This window comes from Pleurodeles waltl, chromosome 2_1, assembly GCF_031143425.1.
Source record: "Pleurodeles waltl isolate 20211129_DDA chromosome 2_1, aPleWal1.hap1.20221129, whole genome shotgun sequence".
Classification (NCBI taxonomy): Eukaryota; Metazoa; Chordata; class Amphibia; order Caudata; family Salamandridae; genus Pleurodeles; species Pleurodeles waltl.
In genome coordinates, this window is record NC_090438.1 from 769898691 (window position 1) to 769912764 (window position 14074).

At 45.3% G+C, this 14074-nt stretch overlaps 1 protein-coding gene across 1 annotated transcript in view; it reads left to right on the forward strand.

Moving 5' to 3' along the window:
• LOC138260237 (serpin B10-like) overlaps positions 1-14074 on the forward strand; it is a 328540-nt gene that overhangs the window by 211226 nt on the left and 103240 nt on the right. Inside the window, exon 3 of the mRNA XM_069208540.1 lies at positions 5348-5467. Within this exon, the coding sequence (XP_069064641.1) occupies positions 5348-5467 (120 nt within the window). The remainder of the gene's footprint in view (positions 1-5347; positions 5468-14074) is intronic.

A 14074-nucleotide genomic window follows, 5' to 3' on the forward strand; every position in this document is an offset into this window, starting at 1 on the left:
TTTGAAAGCCTGAGCACAAAGAGTTTTATTGCATTGGTTATCCTGTAAGAGGAAGCAAATTCCTTACAGCGTTACTCATAACAATGTTTTACAGTGTGAACTATCTACAAATGCCCTTTCCCCAGCCATTAATTGTATATACATCCCTGTAGCTATCTTACCCCAATAACACATACAGGAGGCTATCAAACACTTTGTGCTCCTTTTGTCCTGATGATGACCTGATGAATTGTGGAAAGTCAAAACGCCGTCGACATTTATCTAGCTGGAAAAGGATACTTATTTTGCAATGACACATTATTGAAACTTTGGTTTCTATTAAAATTCATGCACAGTATTTCATTATCATTTACTTTTGCCATTAACTTATTCTTATGTGTATCACTTTGTGCCGTCCACATGATTTTCACGAGCACCGTGTGTTCACTCTGCAAATTGAGCACTTTTTGATGCTGCTATCAATTGAATATAACAATTAATTAATTCCAAAACCTAAAAAATTGGATTGTGTTTTTCCATATCCTTTTTTGCAATCTAGTTACATATGCAATATATGTCTTCTAGTATTGTAGGAGTGACCAAATATTTTTTCTTCCATTGATGCCCTTTGGGATATCAATGCATGATACAAGTGCATTATCACGGCTCAGAAAAGTACATCATCAAATGGTACTTGAACTTGCAGATAAGAAACAAAGGGGTGCATTTACTAAAAACATTGTGCAATGCAGCACTGCAAGCAAAGTTGCTGCACTATGTTGTGCTAGGAAGAGAGAGTCTCACAGAGCCATATCTAATAAAATATGGTGCTTCTGCACTCTTTCCCAGTTCTGGTGTGCAAACAGGGTGCCTAGCACCATACAAACACCTTTATACCATAGCACAAAGGCGTATAGGTGATGTCTAACATAGGGTTTGTACTGAATTTTATCATTCCAGTAAAAAGTACTATACTTACACTAACTTTAATACATTTGACACAGTGGATGTGTATTGTACAGTGCAGCACTATGCAATTTGTGAAACGTTAGGAGAAATGAAAAGCACTTCTTGTTAATGCCTGCCTGAAGGAGGTGTTCTTTTTTTGTCACACAACCCTGTTTTCCAATTTTGGTAGATAGGACTTTGTGTCAAAAACCATAGGGTGTGGCATGGTAATAGCTATGTACCATCCATGGAAAGCCCCCTTGATGTAAAGGAATGCTGAGCTACTGTAAACTTGCACTGGAATGTCAGTACTTTTTGAAGCCTTTACGCCGGTTTGCATCATTTTGCGAGTCTGGGCACCAGTACAAAGTGTTGCAAAATCTGCCTCATAGTGTGTCAAATGATTTGTGGTACTGGTGCTGGCGACTTCGGCCCTCATTACGAGCCTGGCGGTCTGTGACCGCCAGGCTCGCGGTTGGCGGGAGCACCGCCGACAGCCTGGCGGTGCCCCTTAGGGCATTCTGACCGCGTCGCTTTGGCCGCGGTCAGTGCAGGAAAACCGGCGGTCTCCCGCCGGTTTTCCGCTGCCCGTCAGAATCCTCCAAGGCGGCGCAGCATGCTGCGCCGCCTTGGGGATTCTGACACCCCCTACCGCCATCCTGTTCCTGGCGGTTCGCCCGCCAGGAACAGGATGGCGGTAGGGGGTGTCGCGGGGCCCCTGGGGGCCCCTGCAGTGCCCATGCCAATGGCATGGGCACTGCAGGGGCCCCCGTAAGAGGGCCCCGCTTGTATTTCACTGTCTGCATAGCAGACAGTGAAATACGCGACGGGTGCAGTAGCACCCGTCGCACCTTCCCACTCCGCCGGCTCGATTCCGAGCCGGCGTCCTCGTGGGAAGGTTGTTTCCCGCTGGGCTGGCGGGCGGCCTTAAGGCGGCCGCCCGCCTGCCCAGCGGGAAACTCAGAATGCCGGCCGCGGTCTTCAGACCGCGGTGCGGTATTCCTGCGGCGCAACTTTGGCGGGCGGCCTCCGCCGCCCGTCAAAGTTGTAATGAGGGCCTTCAACATCCACTGGGGAGACGTGGGCATGAGAGAGGTGGACACTTTTACCTCCTTTCTAAATGCCGACAATCTCCAACAACACTGCCATAAACCTACACACCACAAAGGCGCCACTCTGGATCTGATAATCTCCAATTCCTTCTACCTTAAGACATGCAACCCCATTCCAGTCAACTGGTCTGATCACATGCGGATCCCGTTCTCTCTAACCGGTTCTTAAACCAAAACTTATGGGCAACCCAAGAGAAAATATGGTTTGGAGACACATCCAACCTTGACACAGAAGCCATGGCCATTACCGCCCTTCCTACCCCTATTGCGACCACACCCCATCTTGACATCAACAAGGTCACCAAAAAGTTTAACCCCTGCATGGAATCCCTTATTGACAAATGCGCACCACTGAAGTGAAAATTATTGAGACCAAAACCCTCTAGGTCCTGGTTCTCTAAAGAACTTTATGAAGAGTGAAAGCTTATCAGAAAATATGAGAAAGGATGGAGAAAAACATCATCCTTCCTGAATATGACTAAGCCTTGCATAGCGAGAAAACAATACAAAGACCAAACCATCAGAGCCAAATCCTCCCATATTAGAGCCTTTCTGAATTCCGCAAAGAATAGGACAAAGAGCCTGTTTGAGGTTATTGCCCAGTTAACTAACCCCGTGATCACTTTGGCTCCCAAGCCATCCGTGTCCCGTTGCAATGTCTTTGTAGATTTCTTTGATTAAAAAAGTTAGAGACATCTATATTTTGCTTTCCATTAATAATTCCTTTGAAACTGTTGAATCTGTACTGTGCAAATGAATTCAACCATGGCCATCTTTCGCTCCAATCTCCGAGCAAGACCTACTACAAACTATCTCCAAAGTAAAATCCTCTAGGCTCTATCAGCAAATCTCTTGCCACACACCTACTTCCAATATGGGCCACCTTGGTCAATTCCTGTCTTAATCAGGGCCTCTTACCCCAACGACAAAAAATGGGTCAAATCACTCAATCTTAACAAAAACAAACTTTAGATGCAGACAACTTAAACAACTACTGCCCAGTCTCCACACTCCCAATTTTAGGCAAAGTCATCAACAGCTGCATTGCGGCCCAACTAGTCTCACACATCCAAACAAACGACCTCCTAGACACTCTCCAATCAGGTTTCCGGCAGGGTCACAGTGCAGAAACTATGATCCTCCATATAGTTGATGATTCCCTTAGAGTCCTCGAATCCAGCAACTCCTGTCCTCTGGTTCTCCTGGATTTATCTGTTGCATTCAACACTGTCAACCATCATGACCTCCTTCATATTCTTGAACTAAACATGGGATGTGGAGGAACGGTCCTCAAATGGTTTTCCTCCTTACCTATCCAACCATTCCCAAATTGTGAAAATGGGCAACCCATTCTCGAGACCAGTCAGCATTCTCCAAGGTGTCCCCCATGGTTCAATCCTCTCCCCAAGTCTCTTCAACCTCTACATACTATCACTATGCGGGTCATTCCGACCCTGGCGGTCGGTGGCCGCCAGGGCCACCGACCACGGGAGCACCGCCGACAGGCTGGCGGTGCTCCTACGAGCATTCTGACCGCGGCGGTTTAGCCGCGGTCAGACGCGGAAAGCCAGCGGTCTCCCGCTGACTTTCCGCCGCTCGTAGGAATCCTCCATGGCTGCGGAGCGCGCTCCGCAGCCATGGAGGATTCCGACTCCCCCTCCCGCCATCCAGTTCCTGGCGGTTCTCCCGCCGGGAACCGGATGGCGGGAGGGGGAGTCACGGGGCCCCTGGGGGCCCCTGCCGTGCCCATGCCTATGGCATGGGCACGGCAGGGGCCCCGGTAAGAGGGCCCCTAAAAGTATTTCAGTGTCTGCAAAGCAGACACTGAAATACGCGACGGGTGCAACTGCACCCGTCGCACCTTCCCACTCCGCCGGCTCTATTACGAGCCGGCGTCATCGTGGGAAGGGAGTTTTCCCCTGGGCTGGCGGGCGGTCTTGCGAAGACCGCCCGCCAGCCCAGGGGAAAACTCGGAATACCCTCCGCGGTCTTTCGACCGCGGAGCGGTATTTCGGAGGGGGGAAGTCTGGCGGGCGGCCTCCGCCGCCCGTCAGACTCAGAATTAGGCCCTATGTGTTATGCTCAAAAACACTGGGATTTTCTTCCACCTCTATGCTGACGATACCCAAATATACCTGAAAATCTCATCCCCAGAGGACCTTGCCATGCTTTTAAATACACTTTCAATGTTTCAAAGTTGGATGTCTAGCCACCATTTAAAACTCACCCCAACTAAAACAGAATTTCTTTTGATCTCACCTCAGAAAGCAAAAACGCATGGCCAAGAATGGATGGCCAACCTCTCTGCCTTCTCTGGCTGCCCCTTCGTTGTCACGAGTACCAGATCACTCGAAATGGTCTTAATCCCTACAGCCACATAGCATCCATGGCCAAATACCATCAACTTGGGCAGCTTTGGGGCATCAGACAAATGGTTCCGGTACAAGACCTCCAAACAGCGGTTCAGTCTCTTGTTCTCTTTAGACTAGACTATGGAATCTCCCTTCTCTCAGGCATTCTGAAAATTCACCTAGGCCCACTGAAAGCAACACGCTGCAGCACGCTTCATTGTAGGTCTCAAGAAAGTTGACCACATTTCCCCTCCCTTGAAAACCGTCCAATGACTTCCCATTTAAGCGCGGCCCAATTCAAAATTGCTTGCATCACCCACAGAGTGCTGCACTCCTCCTCACCTTCGTATCTAACAGAGAAACTGAAAATCTATGGAGCAAATAGGGGTTCCAGAAATGGCCAACCCCTGCTCCTGGAACCCCCCACCTTCAGGCAAGAACGATACATGTCGTTCTCTGGCAGTGCCACTAGAATCTGAAACTGTTTGCCTCCCTTACTCCGTCCAACCACCTGTCTAGCAACCATCAAAAAGGACCTCAAGACATCTTGGTTAATTCACCCTCGACCAGACATATTTACTTTCTCCAATGCATCCTGATCTGCTTCGTCTAGCTATTCATGTCCTCCGCCCTGTTGTTGTAACTGTCTCCAGTGGTAATTCCTGTATACTCACATTGAAGTAAAAATCAGAGTTCAATTATTATTAACGTAACCCAATGTAACTCAGTATTCTGTGTGCTGTAAAGAGCTCTGATGTCTCTGGGCCATGTCCGCGGTATATAAAATTGCACAAAGAAAAAGAAAAATAATAAATAGACACAAAAATTGTAATGGGAAAAGTATTAGGATAATCCAAACACAAGCTCTTATGCTTTGTAAAATCACACCTTTATTTTTAATATTATTCATGGAAAATAATGTACCTTTTCATGTCTTTCTTTGTTAATTGTTTACAGGTGTTTCTCTTCCACAAAGTTGGGAAAATGGTAAGTTATGGTGAAAGCACTCCTGACACTACATGTCCCGGAATGGAGCAGCAAGCACTCAAAACACATTATCAGGTCCCCTTTCCAAAGGTATGATATGCATTTTGATTATGGCGTTTTACAAACTCATTCTTCATATGTGAACATTTTTTTCTTAGGTGGCTGGGTAGTATATTGCCAGTCCTTCAGTTTACAGGTATTTTCCCCTATGATATATGGACTCAATATCATGCTGTATCAGATGCTCTCTGCCATTAGGATATGCCTGTAATAAGCAACTGAGTTCGCTTCTCATCTGCAATAACTGACATTAGTCATGTTACACTGTTTCTGACTCCAGGTGGCACAACCACTGGCACACTTTTGATGTGCCTGCAAAGCAAGAAGAAAAAACAAACCAACCCCTACCGCTTCCCTCGCATAGCAACTGTTTTTTTGTGCCTGCCACCATCTCCCTCAAAAACTGAGGGAAGAATCATTCTACATAGGTTGAATGGAGTCCTCTATGACAGCCCAGCCGCTGGGAGCAGGCAGACCGTCACAGAAGCTTGCAGGGTTAAGCTGCAGCTAAAAGCAGTAAAACAGCATTTAATTTGAAACCAGCCCACAGTTTGGCGTTTATGAAGCGCACAAGTAAAAATAAATGAGTAATCAGCGTAGCTACTTGTGGCAGTAGTGAGGACCGTACTTAGATATGCCATTCCATAACTGTCTAAAAGGTCCATATCCTATGTAGGACCTGCTGCGATTCAATGTTTTTTTTACCTGCAGCTTGTTGCGGGACTTATCTTTTTTTTTTTTTAGCAAAAACATTAGAAATAATAATATTACATAATGCAAAGTGGTCTAGGCTAAAAGCCAGGACTAACTGAAAGTGTGACGTATGCAGTGGTCACTTGGCAGCTATGGAAGAGTGGAGGGTGGGTGCAACCATATTGTTTAAAGCATAAATTACCCCCCAACTGTACAGCAAACTAATATTGTAAACCAGTGGCTGGGTGTTTTGCATTATCCTTATAATTTACATGTAAGAGAACATATTCCCTGTGTAAATTGCCATTTGAAAGCCATAGTCAAGTGGTATAAAGTCATAACAACCAAAACACAAATGGAGTGTTAAATCAATAACAAAGTGTGCTAGAAATATGTGAACTGAATGTGCCAAACCCCTCTTAAATAAAAACAAAAAATCAAGGTTAAATAATGTTGGTTCGGTGTTGTGGGGAGTTAAGGATTTTACAACAAACACTGGTATCATGAGTAAGGCACTGGTAAGTGTGTACAGGCGCTACTCCACCACTAGGGTGGAGGAGTGTCGCCCCCGCCAGCAGCAGCAGTGCAAACCTTTTAGTACAAAGTGATAATAAACTATGTTTATTATTGTTTTGTATTAAAAGGGGCGGGCATTGGGGGTAACGAGCCCTGACGGGAGTGCACAGAGCACTCCTCTCAGTGCGCATGTATGTTTGGCCGGCTGTCCCGGGCTGGCGAAACACACATGCACACAGGGCTCTCTCCAGCCGGCACTGCGTTGCCGAGCTGGAGAGAGACTGCACAGGCTACCCGTCTGCCTGGGTGCACCCTGACTGGCTGCTCCCAGCCAATCCAGGCGCTGCTCTGAGCAGCATCAGGATTGGCCACAGGACAGGATGGAAGCCTGTGCCTGCAGCCTGGTGTGACGACGGAGGAGCGGAGCAACGCAGAATTAAGGTACGTTTTTATTATATTATTCCCCCATGCCGCCCGCCCCTTTCCCTCCCACAAGCCACCACTAGGTGTGAGCCTAATATCAGTCGCGGTTCGCGGGTGTTACAGGGGGCAGGCGGTGCACTGGAGGGGGGTAGAAGGGTGTGGTGGTTGGAAATAGCAATAAAATAAAAATATATAAACCTACCTGCACGTTGTGCTCCTCCGCCGCTCCTCCATCTTCTGCTGCCTTCTGCTGCAGGCACAGGCTCCCAGTCTGCCCTGCGGCCAATCCTGATGCTGCTTGTCAGGCTGGAGGGAGCCTACTGTGCATGTGTGCAACATAAGAAACTGCTGGCTACGCTATAAGGTTGGCACATCCAAAGTATCCATAAAATTACCAGGGGAGGTTTCTATCCTGTGAAAATAAAGTTACACAGTGGGTGCCATGCTGGTTTTACAACCAACCACCAAGGATGTAGGTTGCGCTGACTGGAAAGCCAATCAGAACCAAGACAATTATTATAGAATACCAGGGCACACCGCCATAGTCCACAAAGTCCATATAAATTATAAGGTGTGAGTCAGAGTCCAATACACGTTTTGTAGTTGGTTAGGATTTATTCTTCCCAAAGCACAGTACATTCCAAAAGACAGCCGACACGTGTTTCATCATCTAGAATTCTCAAGGCATAGATTACTGATGACGACGTCCATAAGTGTAGGAAATATATATATTCCCTCAAATGTGAAAACCAGAAAATCTTTAAGGGATTGCCTTCCCAATACTGGAGAAAAATTCTGAAGAAGATGGCCATGATAAATCTTGAAAGTTAGTCCTGTGTGACGCGAAGAGTGGAGAGATCACTCCTTGAGAAAGTCTAGATGATGAAACACATGTCGGCTGGCTTTTGAAATCTACTGTGCATGTGGGTTTGGCTGGCCCGAGACGGCCGGCCAAACATACATGCGCAGTGAGGGAAAGTGCAATGCTCGTCACCCTCGTGGCCCCGCCTCTTTAAAAGAAAACCATAATAAACAGAGTTTATTATGGTTTTCTTTTAAAGGTTTTGCTGCTGCCACTCCTCCACCCTAAAGGAGGAGCAGCCCCTGCGTAATATAGAAAAGTCCTTGGGGTAATACAATTCGCTTGAAGATGTCTTACATATTGTGCTCAAGGCTTGCTTTTCCGAGTTAGTGAAGAATGCCATTTTTACATTTGGCTTAATGAATGCTGTTTGCAGCATCCAATCTTGCCAGTTCTCTTTGAGTTAAGGAGCGAGGAGGTGTGGTGTAGCAAGTGAAAATATTTTCTTTGCAATTGGTTGAACAGGAAAGGTCTACAAGCATCATGACTGAGGGAAGGAATTTAGTTGAGGTGGTGTTCTAATGTTACGTCTGATGATCTCTTTGGTTGCACTATTAAACAAAAACTCTTTACACAGAAACTGTTGGACCCAGGCATTTGCTGTAGTAGTCTTTTTAAAAACTATTTTTTGTTGTATTTAAAGTTTACGTCAGAGCAGTATAATTATCTATTCAAATAACCTGCTGTAATTTCTGTAATAGCCTTTACGCATTCATAGCACTGCATAGCATAATAATGTCAATTTCAGAGTGGATCAGTGACACCATCTCTTCTACCTAAACATAAAAATGTGTTTTGCTTGAGATTCATAGTCCGGATGGTAATGTGAATTAAATATAGAATTTTTGATAGCCCGGCAGAGTAACAAAACTCAACCAAATGTGTGTAGCTATATTTCTTTATTTCATCTGTTTTGATGGAAAATTCTAAAATACATTCACCTCCCTTGAAAGCAGAAAACTGACAATAAATTAAATTGTCAACATAATGAACACCAAATTATTTTCCTGTAGAAAATTAAATAGTGGGCTCTCTCCTTAGGAATATAACTGTAAATTCTCATGAGGCATTCTTTGTTAAAAAACTATAAAAATATTTGACCATAGAAAATGTATTAATTAAGCCCTCCGACAGCAGCAAAACAAAAACAACTCAAAATGCATACAATACAAATAAATGTTTTTTATCCTTCACCCATCTGTACATTTGCGTGACATAGCAAGCGACCCATCATGTGTGACACTATCAAGCAGTACGTTTTAGCCAACATAACTTTGCTTTCTGTGACTTGTAATTTTATTTTATCAATATACAAATTGGCATTAAAAAACCAGCATGTAAAATGGATAAGCTTAAGATTTTAGGATACTTGGAGGCTAAACAGGATTTTCTTATGCTATCTTACAATATTTTGTATCTCACAGTATATGCTTTTTAGGCTGCTCTTAGCCTAGATTGACTCGTGATGGCTTTCCCGTTCAGAATGGGAGAGTGGATGGGATCTGGTCACAGCAACCTTCTGCCAAAACTGAAATCTGTGTGCCCTTGTTTTGCACATTCATCTCACAAATCCGTCCTTGTGTTCTTGAATGTTGCCTTTTCACATGGTGTGAAAATATATTTCTCCACCTGATTAATTTCAGAGTCCATTTGTTGCCGGATTTTCTGAACTGACGCTTCTGGAGTTGGGCTGTAGATAGTGATGTTCACATCACCCCATGTGGGCATGTTATGAGTTGGGAGTGTTTTGCTGTTGATAAGAGTGAGCAGAGATATTTTAGGCCCAGAAGGAGTATGGTATGGGTCAGCATGCAATTAACCTGGATACCTTAAGGGTGACATGCAGTGCTTGCCAAATCCACCTTGCATTACATTATATGACATTACATTAGGACTTATACCAGGTTGCCATGTTTCTACTTTCTAAAGTACCCCTTGACTTTTTGGTGGGATTAGAGGGTTTAATAGAAGGAGATGCCGTAGTAAGGGATGGTTGGACTCTGTTCAACTACTACTCTAGTGCCAATAGATCATAATGAGTTGCACTCCTTTGCCACTAGACAATATAAACCCATTATAACAAATAGAAGGATCGCTGTCTGAGCGAACACCGTAAATCCATAGTCTGGTATCTTGGTCAGCTACAGAGCTACTTCATTTACTCCCCCACCTGCACTACAGAACCACAAAACAAAGATAGTGAAGGTGAAGGTACAACAGTTATGAAAAATAGCAATGGGCAAATAGCAAAATATTTTCTTTGACCTAGAGCCTTTTTGCCAAGTGTGTGCACCCCCCTCCACCCCAAGGGAACTCTTAACTGGTATCTAAGCTTTTACAATTTCTATTTACAATTTCAGATCACCCTCCACATCAGTTTATCAGCTGAACAAATTCTGCACAGCAAAACTCTGAACTTAATATGGACAATGGCCGACTGAGTACGCAAGTGATCCCAACAGCTAGGCATCTGTTGATTAAAGTAACAGAAGTGTAAGAAAATAGATTATTAGTTTGAAGGTGTGAACCCTTCCAAAGTAATACGTTCAGACTCCGGACAGATTCAACACACAAGTTCATTAAATAAATCTGGACTCAACCCCTTATAGCTATGTCACACGGCAAACAAGCCTAACTTGAGGAAACGTATGTATCTAGCAGTACCAAAACAATAAAATAATAAAACACAACACAATATAACTTTAACAGTCAATTTTGACAAATAGAGAACATTGAAAAAAATTACTTGAAAATGACTAAAATTCATTAAGGGGAACCAGATATGTAAATTTTTAACGTTTTAAAGAAAAAGTACCAAGAAAAAGTACAGCGCCATTAACAAGTCACTGTTTGTGATTGACCAGGATTTAAGCACAATGTCAGGCTGAGTGTGAGGAAGCAGAGGTCAGAAACACCAAGCTGGTCATCCTGATCAAGGATTTTACCTTCTGATGTAGTCTGTGAAATGGAAGTTAAAAATCCTCCAGTGGGGAAAGGCTGCAGGCTGTATCTGGCAAAGTCCTCCAATAAAGACTTTCTGGAGCACTACCTCTGGGTCTCTTCTAAGGCTCCCGGGACCTCAGGGACAGCACTTAGTGGCCAGGACTCACTTCAGCAGAGACCATCAACAGGGCCCAGTCCAGGTCTAGTTGCCTCTGGTCAGCTATACACTTCAGGAAAAAGGCTGCACCAAACTGGTACTGGGACCTTATTTCCTTTCCACTATGCTTGTGTCAAGCTGGCAACGGATGGCCTTTCCCAGGTCTCCATTTACTTGGAACTATGAATGGACAGGCCTCTTCTGGATCCTTTCAGGTTAATGAAGTTCCTGAACCCTATCCAACTGTCCTCCCTGAGAGGAGTTACATTCCTCACATCCAGGTAGTTTTGCCAAAAAGGCCTACTCCATTGTTTCAGCTCTGGGGCTAGTTTTCATACCTCATTGAGTGATATCATTGGCAGTGCCCAGGTGCTAGCAGGCTAATGCCAATTAGCCCACTGGAGGTTCAGGAAGACAAACTGTAACTTTTTAAGCATTGCTTTCCAAAATAATTAATAAAAATCCAACTTCACCAGTTCAGAAACCAGCAGTGTCAGTCCACAAAAATGGGAGGGGTCACACAAAAAGGTACTTTCTCACAAGAAGCATAGATTCAGTCCACAACAAAGAAGGAATGGCCTGGAAATGATAAGAATATATGTACAAGCAAGATGATCAGCCCAAAACAGAGACTAGAGAATGTAGTCAATGTTTTTTTTTTTGCCAAGTGCCCTGTTCTTCTATGCAATCTCTTATAACCTAGGAACATGTTTGTGGCAGAACGAACAGTATAAAGGCAACGGAGAGAAATTGCGGTGCTCAGGTAAGTGGTTTATTTCAATATTAGTGGAATAATTATATATCCTAATGTTTTACTGAGTTTTTATGGTCCCAAGGCGTTGTCTTTTCTTCTTCTTAACGGGGTTTTCCTTCTTCTTTCTTTGTTCTCTTTTAGGTTGGCGTTCTCTCGGTCTCTCGGTTAGTTCCAATGTTGAGGTACCGGGAAAAAGGAAAAACGCTACGGTAAGTGGGATATTAGGTATGTTTTTAGGAGTTCTACAACAAAAAGGGGAAGAGGTAAAAAGGGGTGGGGTTGTGCCGGTGATGAGTTTTAGGGCAAAAGTGACTACTTCTCTTATAGTGCACTTTTATGTGGCTCACTCGTGTTTACCCATGTGTCCTCCAAGCCCCCTCCCAGTCCACCCCTCACTCCTTCTCAGCTCCCTTCCCCAGTGCCCTCTTAACCGTGGTGCTCCCTCTGGTGTCCCACAAAGACCGTACCTTAACAAGCCACGACCCTCCTGGGTCGTGGCTGGCGCTGGGGTGTTTCGTCTGTGGATGATCCCTGACCACGCTGTCTGTTTCCGGCACCTCGACGTTCCTCCGTGTGTGGCTGGTCCCTCCTGGATCTCCCGTCTTGTTTCCTCCGTTCACCGCCTCTCCGCTTTCTCCTCCGTCCTCTCCGTATTCTCCTCCGTCCTCTCTGCTTTCTCCTCCGTCCTCTCTGCTTTCTCCTCCGTCCTCTCTCTCTTCGACGCTGGATTCTCCCCGCCTCTTAGGTTCCGCGGCCCGGAAACCCTCCAGGGTTTCCGCGGCAACGCCGGGACGCCAGCCTCCGTCTGGGAGCGTTCCCACGGCAACGTGGGAACGCGGACATGACGTGTCGGAATCATCCGACACGTCAGCCGCAGCTAGTCTCGAGGATGTTTTCGGGGATGTCCGTTCACACACCCCTTCCCAAGAACGGTCCTGCTCGAGGACCGACGTAGAGCAAGGGAATCGAGACAAATAATCTGCAGGACCCTGCTGAGACCCCGGGACGTGGCGGACCTGAAAGGAAAAAGGCTGCAGTTCAAGGAACCATCGCAAAATCCGGGAATTCAAATCTTTATGAGCGGCCATCCAGGTGAGGGGAGCGTGATCGTGTATAGAACAAAAGGTCGGCCCAACAGATAATACTGTAAACTGTCCACCGCCCATTTAATAGCCAAACACTCTCTTTCGATGATGGGATAATGACGTTCCCGAGGAAACAGTTTCCTGCTGATATATACAATAGGGTGATCTCGGCCCTCCCCGTCAGGCTGAGCCAGAACCCCCCCCAGTCCCACATCGGAGACATCAGTATACAGATGAAATGGTTTGGAGAAGTTTGGACATTGTAATATCGGTTCCTTAGTCAGATAGGATTTTAATCTCTCAAAACTATTTGTCTGAAGGTCAGAAAAAGGTAATAACTGGTTAGGGTGCGATTTGGACAGGAGGTCTGTGAGGGGAGCCGCAAGGGTGGAATATCCAGGTATGAACCTTCGATAATAGCCCACTAATCCTAGAAAAGAGCGTAAGTCTTTCTTGGTTTTAGGGGTAGGGGCATGTTTGATGGCGTCCACTTTCTTGGTTTGGGGTTGTAGAGTACCCTGACTGATTTTGTATCCTAGGTATGAGATGTCTGTCTTCCCTATGACGCATTTCTTGGGGTTGGCTGTTAATCCTGCTTTTCTTAGGGTATGGAATATTTGCTGCAAATGACCTAAATGATCCCCCCATGTCTCACTAAAAATGACTACATCGTCTAAATAAGCTGCTGAGAAAGTGTGAAAGGGCTTTAGTAGCCGATCCATTAACCTTTGGAAGGTAGCCGGAGCCCCATGTAGTCCAAAGGGTAACACTGTAAAATGATAAAGCCCGGACTGGGTAGAGAAGGCCGTTTTCTCTTTATCATCAGGGGCCAAGGGAATCTGCCAATACCCCTTAGTTAGGTCTATTGTGGACATATATTTAGCTTTGCCTAGTTTTTCTAGGACGTCGTCTACTCTAGGAATTGGATACGTGTCAAACATCGAATTTTCATTAAGTTTTCGAAAGTCGATACAGAATCTGACGGTCCCATCAGGTTTTGGTACCAGGACTACCGGGGAACACCAGGGACTATTAGAGGGTTCCACCACTCCGAGAGCTAACATTTTCTGTATCTCGTCCTCTATGATTTGTTTCCTTGCCTCCGGAATACGGTAGGGTCGTAATCTAACAATTTTACCTGGGGTTGTTCGTATTCTATGGTAGATCAAGGTGGTTTTACCGGGTGTCTCTGAAAAAAATTTTT